Source organism: Cordyceps javanica, chromosome 4 (genome assembly GCF_051103115.1).
Source record: "Cordyceps javanica chromosome 4, complete sequence".
NCBI classification, from domain to species: domain Eukaryota; kingdom Fungi; phylum Ascomycota; class Sordariomycetes; order Hypocreales; family Cordycipitaceae; genus Cordyceps; species Cordyceps javanica.
Window position 1 is genome coordinate 3,474,425 of NC_139298.1, and position 14,316 is coordinate 3,488,740.

Sequence of the window (14,316 nt, forward strand, 5' to 3'; positions counted from 1 at the left end):
CATTGATTTTGGAATACCATTATAGCACGACTGATATGCTCTGTATTATTACCATTATATTATTATATTTATATTCATTTATGTTTCTCACTTATTTTTTTTAACTTATTTAGCGTGGCAGCCGTCTTCAAAAGACTGGATCTCGCGGTTCTCGCAATGGTGGTGATCGACCTGGTCACTGTGGGCCTCCCGGGCATCCACGTCTTCCAGGTCATCATGGCTGTCCTGGCCGTCCCGGTCTTCCCAGGTCGGATACTTGGCGTCGAGCTCAAATGCAGTGTCGGCTTCCATCAAGCGCGGGCTTATGGGTGTTGACTCGGTGTCAACGCTGGCCGCGCGAATCTTTGCCTTGCGCGCTGAGGCACTCGTGTTTGTTATGTGCGAAACGGCAGATCTCTCGGACGCAGAGCGTATTGTGCTGCCGAAAACTCGCGGCCACATTCGTACAAGAATGAGCCGCAGCGTCGGTAGGCAGGCACACATAAGGCCAACATTGATTTCAATCGTCGCCCACAGTGCCACAGGCAATTCATCCCATGTAGGGTTGATGGAGTTGGCAAAGTAGACGAGCGATCTGAGCCGCAACGCCGAAACTATGGTGACGCTATTTTTGTCAGGTACGCGTACATCGAATGTATGTATGGAAAAGCTTACAAGGTGCCTGTCAGGAACATGATGGCCGCGCCAACCTTCTTCTTCCAGTGCAACTCCAGTTTTCGGATCTGATGCAGTGGGATACCAATCATCCAAACGTCAATGGCAACGCTCACGCCTCCGTGTATCCACCCCAGCAAGTTGATCCTCTGACAATGTCCGTTGATAGGTTGTATATACCGCAGCCAGTAGAAGTCGATTGGCGTGCACTGAAAAACGGAGAGAAGCATAAACGTCAGCCCAAACACGGCGGTAACGATCATAGTCAGCCAAAGCACAGTGCGTACACCCCTTCCAGGGAATATGGACAGGTAGAAGAACAGCAGGCTCAACTTAATCGTCATGACAAGGAACAGATACATGAGCTGCTGCGCGTAGAAGAAACGCCCAAACCTCTCGATTGTCTCCGGCGTTAGCGTCCACACGTCCTTGCCAAGCCCGTTATGCGTGAAACCCATGCTATTGATGATGGTGCACGGCAGGCCGACAGCGATGGAGATTATGATGAAGCAGTCATCACGCCCAAGCTTGGCGGCGTAGCTGTAGCAGCCCTTGAAGATGAGCCGCGCGATGACCATGGAACCAGTGATGGCGCAGAGTGTGATGGAGGTGATGTTGAATGGTGTTGCGCTATCGCGCCGCGGCAGGTCGCAAGTGGACTGCGTGCCGTTCATGGCGGCGATGCCCTCGGCAATTGTGCACGCTTCAGAGATACAAGACTCCAGGTCCTTTCTGTTTTTGACATCGGAACATAGGCAGGTTGCGTCGGCACAGTCTTGGCCGGTCGTGACTCGTTCAACGCATGGCCTCTGAATTGATGTTAGCCCCATCAATCCACCTCCACACTTCCTCTTCGTTGCCCAAAACTTACCGCGCACGACGGTACTTGCTGTAATACCGACGACAGGGAGCGTCTGCGCATGACCACCTTGTCGATGTCAACAGCAGCGTCACCACGTTGTGATGCAACTGGCAGGCTGTGTGATTGCGTGCCGAGCCCGCAGCAGGCACCTGCAAACCAAACACCGGCGATGGCCAGCAGCAGACCTGGGGAAAGCTTCATCGTGGTTGATACAGGCGATGATTACACGCAGGCGGCGGTCGCGGAACCGTATACCATCACCGCCGCAATATCAAGAGGTTTGGTCTCTCGTTCACGGCCAACAATGACTGGTCAGATTCAAAAAAGACAGGATGAATGAAAAGGGCAGGTAGAAGGGTTGAAATGGACGGCAAGCAAAACCACAAAAACGCTATTTTTGCCCCTTCTACGCGTGGGAGTGGCACAGACTTTTCTAATATACACTACGCCGCGCCGCCATCAACTCTCCTGGGACAGACCCTCGTCGGGTTTCTGCTCCACACTTTGACTTTGGCGACAGAGAAAATGTCGCAGCGCAAATGGGGATAAGAAACAAGACCAGTCCGAGAGCCACTGCGCGCCGCTGCGGCCGGGTAACGACTCTGACGCATAACTCATTCCCCGGGGACCGCCGGAAGCTGAACTCTCTTTGCCTGTCAGAGGTAGACAGTTTGTCCACTCCACCCCCGCAAACGTCGTAGGCCGCAGACAGATGGTGAGGGGGCGAGGAAACGAGAATGACAATTATACTAGGTGAGGGTGGCAAGGCTTCCATTGGTCCAACCAAGAGCCACACAACCACACCAACCCGTCCAAGCTTGCCAGCCCTAACCCAAAGAGATGCTCCCCCACATGATGGCTTGCAGGAAGCAGAAACCCTGTTCCACCGAGGTCGAGATTGTCATATGTCATGGCGTCTACGACCCTAGGCTTGTTGACTTTTTTGTTGAGCGGTCATGTTTTTGGACGGCCTGTGAAGAACGAAAGAGAGAGACGAAAGTCACCGAACTGGAGGAGCGCATGCCATCTACGGCCATGCCACGCGTACCATACCGGCATGTGCCCAACTCTGCACCGATCGTCCAAAAGATTTCACCCGAGGGCTTTCTTTGTTTTTTCCCAGCTAGGATCAGGGATGTTGAAGAGCGGTTGAAAAGGTCATCCTAGAAACAGCCGAACTTTGCAAGGCGTTTTAGTTTTTCAAGGGCAATCGTTGTTACTATCCCCGCTCCTGAGGCTAGCACGGACGCACTCGTAGGGTGCGGCACGCTCCACGGCCCAGCGGTAGCTGACAAACACTGGGCCGCAGAATACTGATAGGATGAAAGAAAGCTTTTAACTAATAACCGGTCAGTAACGTGGGGAGCGCAACAAAAAATCTCCTTGGTGCAAGTCTCTCGGAGGTGCGGGAATGGGAAGGGAGGGATGGAGACGGGTAACTCCCTCGCCCCCCCTTTTCCCGATTGACAGCCTGACAGCCAACGTCGAGGCTTGGCAGCATCGCATGCGCACGAGCATGCCAAGAAAAGAAGATATCCTACTATTGAGGTCAGGGGAAGCTTCTACAGCGGCAGAGTTTACTGGTAGGATTTGACCCTGTCGCATTAGCAGTCGATCGATGACCAGTCTTTGCTAGGCTCCCCAACCTTTTTTTCTTTTTTTGCCCTCACTCCAGTCTCCAGTTGGCCGAGTCAGTGTGAACTGGTAGGCCTGCGATGGAGCGACTCTTTCCCTTTTCTCTTGTTCTCAGAAAATAGCTATTCGCAGCCGTTGGCACCAATCTTGTCTCAGTTGTGCGTCAACTGCGCCGCACAAAGGGATGGGCTGACAAAGGAAAGGAAAAGAACTGCCGGGTGCAAAGCAGAAACCTTACTCGTGTTCTCGCAGCCTCGGGGTTGCATGACCCTCCCTCCATTCCTCCGGCCCTGAAAGCCGGCTCTCGCTGTATGGCGCATGAACTTTGAGCCGTCGTTCCAGCGCGGGGTGTGACGGGAACCTGCATCATTGACGGTATAGCACGCGTACACACACACACACACACGCACACGCACACGCACACACACACATAGGCCTCGGAACCTGGGGAAAGGGGTGTGGTAGAATTCCGGCTGGGTGGGTTTGCCGAACGCTTAACTAATTGATTACCAGTTATAGTTATAGGGAGGCGATGTATAGCAAAGGGCTGGTTCAGCCATCCTGTGATGTTATCACGATTTTCGTGCGCGCCACCGCTCGAGTTGCAGCATCTCACTTATTTCTGCGCATTGACATTCATGCCTTAAAATTGTTTAATCTGCGTCTGAAAGCCTTGTCGCGGGGGGCGGCCAGGCAGGGGGGGGGGGAGGTTAGGAGTTGGGACGCGACCATCCTATGTATTCCAAACGCCAAGACCCTGACGTTTGACTGTGTCTCGATTGGTTGGTCGGAATGGTATAATCCTGCTTCCTTCCCCAGCGTCGCATCTGCCCGAGCTTCATGCAGTTCCTCGGGGATCGGCACAGGGCCACAGACGCACATCAAAAGCATGTGTCAGGGATCGTGTAAATCCTCGCGCTCCCCCCCATTTCCCCCACGCGCAACCCGGTTATATTGACTGGGCGTATTCGTCGGTGCGAAGCGAGGGCAACCCTCCAAAACGGTCCCGCTGACGAAAAAATGCCCGATCAGAAACAATACGTTCTGGTCTTTCCCTCCTCGGCTACATCTAGTCTCTCTCACGCACACGAAAGGCACAGTCCGTGCCCAAGATGCCAGCGCATCTATGTAACCATCGTTTGAGCACTAGGTAAGGATTGTTTACACATATAGCCGGAACTGGCCGAAGCAGGTAATTTCGGGGAGCATCGATGACTGTAAAAAACTTCAAATCGTTTTGCTCATTTCGGATTCTTAGCTTCTCTTCTTCTCGCTTGCACATGTTGCACGCGTCAGTGCGGCATCACGTGTTATTGTCCTCGGACAAAGTCACCCCTGCTTGTTGCTGCTGTTGCTGCTGTTGCTGCTGTTGCTGCTGTTGCTGCTGTTGCTGCTGTTGCTGCTGTTGCTGCTGTTGCTGCTGTTGCTGCTGTTGCTGCTGTTGCTCTTTCCAGCGATATTCGCGCTCGACGCCCATCCGGCGCTGCGCCGTATCGCAGAGCTTCTGGTTCCCGCACTCGCACTGGCCGCCGGCCCGCAGCCAGCGGTACGTGATGCTCCAGCGGTCACGCCGCGGCCGGACCGTCGCGTCGGCGAGCGCGTCCGTCTTGCGGGCCCGGATGCCGTGCGTCCAATGTAGCCGCGCGTCGCCGGCCATTTGCATCATCGTCCGCGGCTCCAGGTCCACTTCGATCCTGCCGCCGCCGCCGCTGCTGTCGTCGCGGTCGTTGGTGTCCTCGCTACGGCTACCGCCGCGGCAGAACTGCATGAGCAGAGGCGACCCCAGAGATAACGAGTACAGCTGGTCGAACGCGCTGTGCGTGTCGACGTGTGGCGGGATGCCGGTGCCGGGAGGGTAGTGCTGTACGCAGACCTGGTCCGGCGGCCGGTCCTCGCCGCGGGGGAGGAGCGGCGTCAACCAATCCGGGAACGGCGCGTACGGCACGTCATGGTCGATGGCAAACGTCTTGTAGCTGAACGTGTAGCCGTAGTGCAGCGAGCGCCGGCCCTTGCGGTCCGGCCAGTCGAGCTGGTGTAGGAAGATTTGCAGGACGGCATCCTCCTGCTCCTTGGATATGAAATCCTTGTGGACAAAAATCCCCGCCGGCTCGGTGCCGAGCGGCTCCATGAGAGGTGGTGCAGCGCGTGTAAGTCGGGTTCACACATTCCCGGTTCATGGATGAGATTGTGTGTGCGAAAAACCTCATCGCTGGAATTGTATCACGTGATGTACAGTTGACGCAGCAGATTGCCGAATGCTGCAAGTCTCGACAAGATTCATGCGAATATTTAGAAAGCCAAGTGATGTATTGGCTTATAAGACATGCTGAATGTTTATTCCAGTGTTTTAGCCGCGACCTTATGCACGTCTGCCGAATGATTGGTGAGTTACACGAGTCTACTCGAGCTCGACTTACACGGCAACCAGCAAGCAGACAGCCGCACACACTCATACCTATCGAGGCCTTATATCACATGACTTCCCGACTGGAAGATGTGTGTTTTCGAACAGCATTGGTCCGAGTTCTTTATATCTCGCTTCTTGCAGTCAAAATCATTCCATCCTCGGTGGCCTCCGACACCGCATCTTGGCGTGATCAATGGTGCAAGCGAAAGTGGATTCTCGCGAGGCCGGAACGGTGGCCGGAACGGCTGCCGCGAGCTAATGAGTAACCAGATGGGGATTGCGGCTTAAAACCAATAAACTACCTGCTCTGCGGCTCTTCGCTGCTCCGAGTAAAGCCGGCCCAGAATACTGGAGACTTGTCTTCCCATCAGTCGACAAGCATAAAAAAACCCTCTTGCAACATGGAGTCACGGCCAGTGGGGTTCGGTCAGCCTTTTGCAAGAGTGGGATTCAGGTAGTTCCACGGCGTCCGCCTTGTGAGTTTTCTTCGTAGATGGGGGAAAGTAAAAGTAGTCCACTCAAGCAAACGTTTTGCTTTGCCCTTCCCTCCCTCTACCCCCGGTTTGCTTTGCAGATAACAACGCTGCATAGCCATACATATATACCTACATTCGTATAGAAGCAACTTGAAAAACGTGAAGACTCTCTTTGGGTGACAATGTCGACCAAGGTGATGACGACGACAACCAGCACGGCGCTGGAGCTGGGCCACCAGCGGAACGAGCAGCATCAGCAGCGGTCAACCACAACCACGACGACCATCCAGCTCCGCGGGGCGGCCGTCGAGTCCGGGGACGACAGCGACCTGGACCCGATCCTGGAAGCGTCCCGGCTCGCCGACAGCACGGTGCCGGACGGGGGCTACGGCTGGGTCATCATCGGGGCGTGCGCCGTCGTGTCGTTTTGGCTGACGGGCGTCAACTACAGCTGGGGCGTGATGCAGTCGGCGCTGGTGGACAAGGGCCTGGGCTCGCCGTCGACGCTGTCCTTTGCGGGCTCCATCCCGGCGACGCTCATCAGCGTCCTGGCCATGGTGAACGCGCGCGTCATCCGGCGCGTGGGCGCGCGCTGGACGGCCGTCGCGGGCGTCGCCGTCATCGGCGTCGCGCAGCTCCTCGCCGGCTTCGCCACCGGCAGCGTGCCGGCCCTGTACGTGACGGCCGGCGTGATGCTCGGCGTGGGCATGAGCCTCTGCTTCACCGTGTGCTCCGTCACGCCCGCCCAGTACTTTCGCCGCCGCCGCGGCCTCGCCAACGGCCTCGTCTTCGCCGGCGGCGGCCTCGGCGGCGCCGTCATCACAATCGTCGAGGGCCTCCTGATCCAGCGCTTCGGCGCCGCCTGGGCCTACCGCGTCATGGGCCTCGCCACCCTGGCCACCGGCCTGCCCGCCGCCTTCTTCATCAAGGAGCGCAGCGCCGTCGCCGTCGTCGGCACCATCGAGTGGCGCCTGTTCCGCGACGTCCGCTTCAGCCTCATGTTCGTCGCCGGCGCCATCGCCACCTTCCCGCTCCTCGTCCCGGCCTTTTTCCTGCCGCTGTACAGCAGCTCCCTCGGCCTGTCCGCCGGCACCGGCGCCGCTCTCCTGGCCGGCTTCAACTTCTCGTCCGCCGTCGGCCGCATCCTCTGCGGTCTCCTCTCCGACAAGGCCGGCCCCATCAACACCATGTTTGGCTGCCTGCTGGTGAGCTCCTTGGGCATGCTGGTGCTGTGGCCAACGTCCACCACGGTGGGGCCCCTGGCCGTATTCGCCGTACTCAACGGTGCCGCGAATGGTGGCTTCTTTTCTACCATTCCGACCGTGGTGGGCAACGTCTTTGGCTCCGCGCGGGTCGTGGTCGCCTTGGGCATGATTGTCACCGGATGGGCCGGAGGTTATCTCATGGTGAGTTTTTCATTCGATATCCCCACCGAGTTTTCGAACCATTTATATGCGTGGGGTCTAATGGCGTGTTTGTTATTATGTAGGGTGCCCCCATCGCTGGTTATATTCTGGATGCGTACGGCGGCCAAGAAGGCAGCTTACACGCGTATCGCCCCGCCATGTTCTATGCGGGCTCCCTCGCACTGGCTGCTGCTATACTTGTGGTCTGTATGCGTCTCAAGATGAACGTGCCACTGCTAGGTAAAGCGTAAAAGCGCCCTCAGGCGGCTTTTCTGAGCGTAGAAAAAACTCGATGGCGATCCAAATTCGGTCATCATATCCTGGAAACGCAATACACGATTGAAACGAATAGATGAAAAACTTGGCAAATAGATTTGGCCGACTAGACGAAAAGGAAAAGCAAAGCTATGATAGATTTAGATAGCGAATGTCAGGTTTTTGTACATAAAGAAAAAAGCGTTTTGCTAACTCCCATAGGAACTCCAGTGTAAAGAAGGATAATACATGCAGCGAGCAGTGTCTTTCAAAGGCTAGCCGCCGGAGTTGTGCTCGTGGCACTATACCTCTTTTCGCGAAAATAGGCTCGTTACATCCACATTTGCCGCCTTGATCAAGGCGCTAATTTCTCGTAAATGCAACAGACCTCGGGGCATGATGATGTACAACCCAGACTCTTGGTCTTCGTCCGGCCGTAGCTTGTCGTTGTGTGTCTGCTTTCCCGATGCCTTGATCGACCCCATTACACGACGGTAGCCGTCGCGCGTCAGCTTTGCCAGCAGGCCATCGCGGCCCGTCACTTCTTTCAGCTCCCCGTACGGCTCGAAACCCAGGCTGAGATACGAGACACCGCTGTTGCGGAGCAGCTGCATGGCGGAGATGACAAGAAGATCGGTGATGCCGCGCGGGGCATCCTCGGAGGCGACGCAGGGGTCGAGCTGGAAGCCGTTGTTGGCGCCCAGATATCGCAGACCAGCAATACCGTTGGCGCGGCCCTCTCTGTCGCAGGTGTATAGGAACATGGTAATGTCTGGTCGTGAGAATAGGTCGTACTGTGTGATGAATGCTTGTGCGTTGGATGGGCGTGACGAGTCACGCTGCGTCCGCCAGCCGTCATAGACCGCCTGCAACTCTTCTTCCAGTGCCGGATCATATCCGTTCACACTGGGTGCGTAGACTCCCACCGAGACACCGCCTCGGGCAGGGTCCAGCAGCTGGCGGCATTGGCTGATTGTGCGCTTTCCGGCTTTGTTCTTGAGTAGCGGGTTGGTCAGCGGGTTCAAGACACGTTCCCGCCCAAAATGCATCGTCACACAACCGTTCTTCTGGGACTGCTCGGCAAACTTGGCGCTGGCCCCTATGTATACGATTCGGAGACGTCGGTCGCCGCGAAACTGTTGAAACTCGTCCAGCAGAGGCTGGATCTGCTCCGGCGAGCAGAGCGGGTCGCCTGCAATGACGGCCGCGCCGCTCTTGACCTTGTACACCAGAGAGCCGTTTCCGTGCTGGCTGACGAAACGTTTGTAGCTGGGGTCCAGGATTCCCATGTGCGCGGTCCGGCTGAACTGATGGTACGAGGCGTCAAAGTCGTCGCTGCCGCAGGATGAGCTTCGGCTCTCGGAGAGTCGCGTGCTCGAGGCGTAGCCATCGATGCTGCTGCCGGTAGTGCGAGTGTCCATGGAGATTCGAGTGCCTGTGCTCTTTTGGCTGCAGCGGAACGACAAGTTGGGAAGGCCGACAACACGCGGGCCGTCACTGGTCGAGGCGGCGGCATATACCGTGTCAATGAGTGTGCATGACCGGGTTGACATGCCCGAGATCGAGCTTGATGCGGTGCTAGCAGCTTCCGGGTATAGATAGTTTCTCTGCATCGTGAATGAGGTATTTGAAAACAGATTTGAGTATACCGTCACAAGATACAGGCAAGTAGGAAGATATATCTGACGAGTGACGGCGGGGGGGGACAGGGGACACAATATATGCCACAGCCAGTCAACGAGAGCAATCTTTTTTTCTTTTAATTCTACGCCTGCGCCTACTTTGTCTGACCGGTACAAAGATTCCTTGTGCTCCGCCCCTACCTACCTGCCTGCTTGCCTGCATGCTACCCAACTTGGTGGGCACAGCTGGGCGGCAAGACGACCAGCCCTCTCGCGTCGTTTTGCCTCGATACGGAAGGCACTTGAAGCCTCGTTGCGGGCAGCCGGGCCCCCGAGACTAATTCGCTGATCGGCTAAGGGGGTGGAGGCAGCGCCAAGTCTGTGCTTGTAATTTCGTACGCAGTAATAGGGCTGAGCCACTGCTGCGACTTGGTTCTACTGGTTCCTGCTGAGCCACTCGGAGGCGCTCCAGTCGGCCAACTGGCGGTGCTCGTTCCGAGCGGTGAAAAAATCAAGGCCAGCCCGGCTTATTCTACTACAAAAAGCTTGACTTGCGCCGCATCATACTAGCCGCACAAGGAAAACGAGAGGGGCTACCAAAGATGTGTGGGTGACGTTGGCACAGTGTCATACACTACAGTCTACGCCGACGGCGGCTGCAAATCACTGGCCAGAGGTCAATGATGTTAGTCCATTCTAGTGCTGCATGGCTGCCCATCCCCATCGTATTGCTTGCGTGGCAGCCCTGCCATCGGCGAATCGCTCAGCTTTCCCAGGCATTCTTTGAGACAGCCCTGTGTATTTGTTACTCACGATGGGAACTGACGTTTCTGGTCTGATAGGGCCCGTTGAAGGTTAAGTATTAACTGTTTCATGGCGCAGTTACACAAGCCTCTGTCAGGTCCACGGGCACCGCCCCCCATGTTGGAGTCAAGCGCAGTGGTGTGGTGATGAATCATTTCCGCGGATCGCTCGCTGCAGCAAGGTCAGCCTGCAGGTTACATCTGAAACTTGTTTCTGTGTATTCCGTTGCGAGGGGGGGGGAAATATATGATGCAGCCTACCAGACGTATTAATAACAAAAAGGTCTTTCAGCCAAAATACGACGTGAGTCATGCCCTAACGGTTTCACTAAAACATTTGTTCTCTTTTCTCAAGGCATACTTTCCCCAGGATTGCCAGCAACGAATGTGTTGTCAACATGCTGTCGCAGAGCGGCGGCCGCAGCCTGAATGAAGGGCTCGCGATGAGACCGAGTCACTCTGCACGCGTGCGCAGTGTGCAAACCGGGGTCCCCGGCCTTGCGCGTACTGGTGGTTGCTGGGTAGGAAAATGACATAATAAAGCAAAACTCAGTCCCAATGCCGATGACATCGGGCTGCAGCTAGTTACTCTTAGTGTCAGTGGGCTGACTTGCCCTGCCAGTTGGCGCGAGCAATGCATACGTATGCCCGGCCCACAGCAGAAATTTGGGTGAGCCATGACCAAGATAACAGTCGACATGTTGTTCCGAGCCTGACTGAGACAACGAGGGAACCGTTTCTGGCACCAACGACTCAAGGGAGGTCCGGTTAATAATGGGGAACCACGGTGGCATCACGACGGCCCAGTGACGGGCTCCGGGAGCGAGAGGTCACAATTATAGGGACTAACATAGTGGCGGTGCCTGCGAAAGTTTGATTGTGAGTTGTGAATGGTGGGCCTGATGTGTTCTGGAAGGTGCAAAATCCTCGCGCACCGAGGAACCCTCGGAGAAGGGCCGGGTCCCTAGGCGCCCGCCGCCAGATGCAACCTTGGATCCCAGGGGAGACCAGATGATTCTGGCCACCAGCATGTAGATACTGAAGGAAATCGGGCGTGCGCTTCAAAAAGGGGTGGCAAGGCAATTCCTGCTTCCCTTTCGCGCGGCTCAGATTATTGCAGATAGGTAACTCGGCGCCTGGAAGGAACGTTGTCGAGCCATTTCATGGTGCTCGCCCAGTTTTGGCCACGGCCGGCCTTGGTCTCTTTCTTGGTTGGTTTCGCTCAACTTGGCAATTGATTACTCGTCTTCACCGTCGCGGACGCAAGACAAAGCGATCGGTCAGCTAAGCATTGCGCAATCGCCACTACTGCATGGTGGCTTCGAATCCCGTGCTGACATACGAAAGCATCCCCGGCCCTCGCTACGACCGCCACCGATTCCCGAGCTGCTCGTTGCCCTCGTGTTATAACTTGTCACTCTGAGCGCATCCGAGTCTGCTTCTTCGGGTTGGGATTCATCGGGGCTGCTGATATAAGTACCAACCCTGAGAATCGAATGCCAGCCCCATGTGCCCAGAAAACTCGTTTTTACCCCTTTAGAAAGACTACTCCGAGAGTACTCCGGCTCGGGGAAATTGCGCTGGGGTTGGTTTTCGCACAGGTCATTCCTGTCATGCTGCTCCGTATCACCAGGTAACTTCTGATTCCCTTGGAAAGTCTGGTCGCAGTCTCGCAGATGCTCGGACGTATGTCACTCACTAAGCCGCTTATTACCACTGTGTACAGCATTCTAACACAGGACTAGATTTGTCCTCAGGACATTTGGACCAAAATTTGAGCCGCTGGAAAAATTGAAATGTCTTATCTAGGGTAGCCCCAGAGCCATATCTACTGCCTGAGCGACATCGGTCACCTCGCACGGGGAAATGGTAGCATAATAGCTGCATTGCAGGCAATTTCGGGGCCTTGGCTAGCATGAGGCTCTCCCACTGACTCGTGTCCAAGTGGAAAACCACGCACCACGATCCTTGCCCTCATCACGCGACGGCTAATGAATGACCGTTGTAAATTTCTCTCCAGTGGGTCGTGAGCCCTGTTGCTGGGATGTTGTCGCGCTCCGCTATCTGTCTGCAGGGTCGTGTTTTGAGTTGGGGAACCTCTTTGTTGTCGGGTGTTGGATTGCCAATAATGCCCAATTGTGTTTTGGTCGTTCAGTGATTCGCTTCCAGGACCAACAGGCCGGCTTGTGGCCGTCTCTGTCCAACAACCTCTAGTATCGTAGTAGTAACGACGCCCAGCCGGCTATCGGAAAAGACTGAAACCCCTGCAAGCCACCACGTCAAAATTTTCGCCTCTGCCTACGAGCCGGACGCCACGCGCGGCCTTGCCAAGTACAGAAGGGCAGAGAATGCCGCTTCTAGACGCTAGCTGCCGGCAGGAGCTCTCCGATAGGCGGGAGAGGAGAGAGGGCATTGTCGTGTTAGTTTGAGTTGTGGGTCGAAGTTGCCGCTGACCTTGTCTAAAAGTTTTCTATTTTACCTTCTCCAGGTCGCATTTTCCCCAGACCAGGCCTGTTGTCATCTGTTCCAATTTCTTTGTTTGCGGGGAAAGTTGCATATCTTATAGAAAAGCCCTCCGGTCCCCTACTCTCGAGTGTTGTCTCAAGAACAAGTGTACTCGCGACCAAAACCGTTGTCAACCACCCCATCGCCGCGACAACCAGACGCATTCCAGGTCGGGACCTTCTTAAACCGACTTTCTTTAGCACTTGTTGTCTGAGACCAAGATCATATCTGGCAGCCTCAATTATGACAGGACAGACCACCGAGGCTCCCGCGCCCGTCAAGGGCCAGGAGACCAACACACCCACGAAGCATGCTGCTGGAGCCCAGCAAGGTGCGATGCTGCCCTCGGAGCAAGACCCGGAGATTGGCTTCGAGCACAGCGACGAGCTCAACAATGACCAGATGAAGCAGCTTGCTGCCTCGGGCAACGCCCATTTCCACCGCCTCGGCTGGAAGCGCCTCGCCGTCGTCACTATTGTTGAGGCCGTCGCACTCGGCGCGTTGAGTCTCCCCAAGGCATACGACACGCTGGGCATGTTCCCCGGTGTGTTCCTCACCATTATGCTGGGCTTCATTGCCATCTTCACCAGTTACATTGTTGGCCAAGTCAAGCTCAAGTACCCTGAGGCGGCTAGCTATGCCGATGCTGGGCGCCTGCTGCTCGGTCGTTTCGGCTACGAGCTTTTTGGTGCCGCCATGGTGCTTGAGCTGGTCATGGTTGTTGGCTCGCATGCGCTGACTGGCAGTATCGCACTCGGGGATCTCAACAACGGAAGGGTTTGCTCTGTTGCTTTCTCTGCCATCTCTGCCATTATTTTGCTGGTCCTCGCCATCCCCCCGTCTTTCAGCGAGGTCGCTATTCTCGGCTACGTTGACTTTGTCTCCATCATTCTCGCCATTGGCATCACTATCATTGCGACGGGCGTTCAAGCCACAAATAGCGAGCACGGCTTGAAGGGGGTGGATTGGAGGACTATGCCTAAAGAGGGCCTTCAATTCTCGGAAGCATTCGTGGCTGTCAGCAACATCATCTTCGCGTTTTCCTTCGCCATCGGTCAATTCTCGTTCATGGATGAGATGCATACCCCGACAGACTACATGAAGTCCATTTGGGCCTCCGGCATTATTCAAATCTGCATCTACACGCTTACTGGTGCACTTTGCTATGCCTTCATCGGAAGCAATGTGCTTGCACCGGCTCTTCTGTCAGCCGGTCCTACCATCTCCAAGGTCGCATTCGGCGTGGCCTTGCCTGTCATTTTCATCTCGGGTTCCATCAACTCTACCGTTGCCCTTCGTTATATCCATGGCCGTGTTTGGAAAAAGTCCATCGTAAGATATGTCAATACCCCCAGAGGCTGGTTCTGGTGGATCTCCCTCGTCACCGTCTTTACTATCATTGCTTGGATTATCGCCGAGGCTATTCCTATCTTCTCCGACTTGCTCTCGCTTGCCTCTGCCCTGTTTGTTTCGGGGTTTTCTTTCTGGATTCCGGCCGTCATGTGGTTCTATCTCCTCTGCGAAGGCCCTTGGTACTCGCGCAAGAATATCCTCATCAGTCTCGGCAGCATTCTTGCCTTTATTGTTGGCATCGTAACCCTGGGTGCTGGCACCTATGCCACCATCAAAGATATTGTAAGTGACCTGTTGTTGTCTGAGTCTCTCATCGGTCTCTAGAGTTGCTGACCTTT

General features: G+C 55.5%; 5 protein-coding genes across 5 annotated transcripts; 2 read left to right on the forward strand and 3 right to left on the reverse strand.

Moving 5' to 3' along the window:
• Positions 1 to 105: 105 nt before the first annotated feature.
• On the reverse strand, positions 106 to 1,717 carry V2A60_006944 (CFEM domain-containing protein; the record flags this gene model as incomplete). The annotated part of the gene is made up of 3 exons (XM_083258234.1): positions 106 to 604; positions 655 to 1,463; positions 1,526 to 1,717. The coding sequence occupies 3 exons, from the start codon at positions 1,715 to 1,717 to the stop codon at positions 106 to 108; spliced, it is 1,500 nt and encodes a 499-aa protein (XP_083114360.1).
• A 2,737-nt stretch (positions 1,718 to 4,454) lies between these two features.
• Positions 4,455 to 5,279, reverse strand: V2A60_006945 (uncharacterized protein; the record flags this gene model as incomplete). Its single annotated transcript, XM_083258235.1, has 1 exon — positions 4,455 to 5,279. The coding sequence occupies one exon, from the start codon at positions 5,277 to 5,279 to the stop codon at positions 4,455 to 4,457; it is 825 nt and encodes a 274-aa protein (XP_083114361.1).
• A 937-nt stretch (positions 5,280 to 6,216) lies between these two features.
• V2A60_006946 (major facilitator superfamily domain-containing protein) lies at positions 6,217 to 7,691 on the forward strand (the record flags this gene model as incomplete). The annotated part of the gene is made up of 2 exons (XM_083258236.1): positions 6,217 to 7,440; positions 7,524 to 7,691. The coding sequence occupies 2 exons, from the start codon at positions 6,217 to 6,219 to the stop codon at positions 7,689 to 7,691; spliced, it is 1,392 nt and encodes a 463-aa protein (XP_083114362.1).
• Positions 7,692 to 7,997: 306 nt separating this feature from the next.
• On the reverse strand, positions 7,998 to 9,308 carry V2A60_006947 (uncharacterized protein; the record flags this gene model as incomplete). The annotated part of the gene is made up of 1 exon (XM_083258237.1): positions 7,998 to 9,308. One exon carries the CDS (start codon positions 9,306 to 9,308, stop codon positions 7,998 to 8,000), a length of 1,311 nt encoding a protein of 436 aa, XP_083114363.1.
• A 3,560-nt stretch (positions 9,309 to 12,868) lies between these two features.
• On the forward strand, positions 12,869 to 14,302 carry V2A60_006948 (transmembrane amino acid transporter protein-domain-containing protein; the record flags this gene model as incomplete). Its single annotated transcript, XM_083258238.1, has 1 exon — positions 12,869 to 14,302. The coding sequence occupies one exon, from the start codon at positions 12,869 to 12,871 to the stop codon at positions 14,300 to 14,302; it is 1,434 nt and encodes a 477-aa protein (XP_083114364.1).
• Between the last annotated feature and the right edge of the window lie 14 nt (positions 14,303 to 14,316).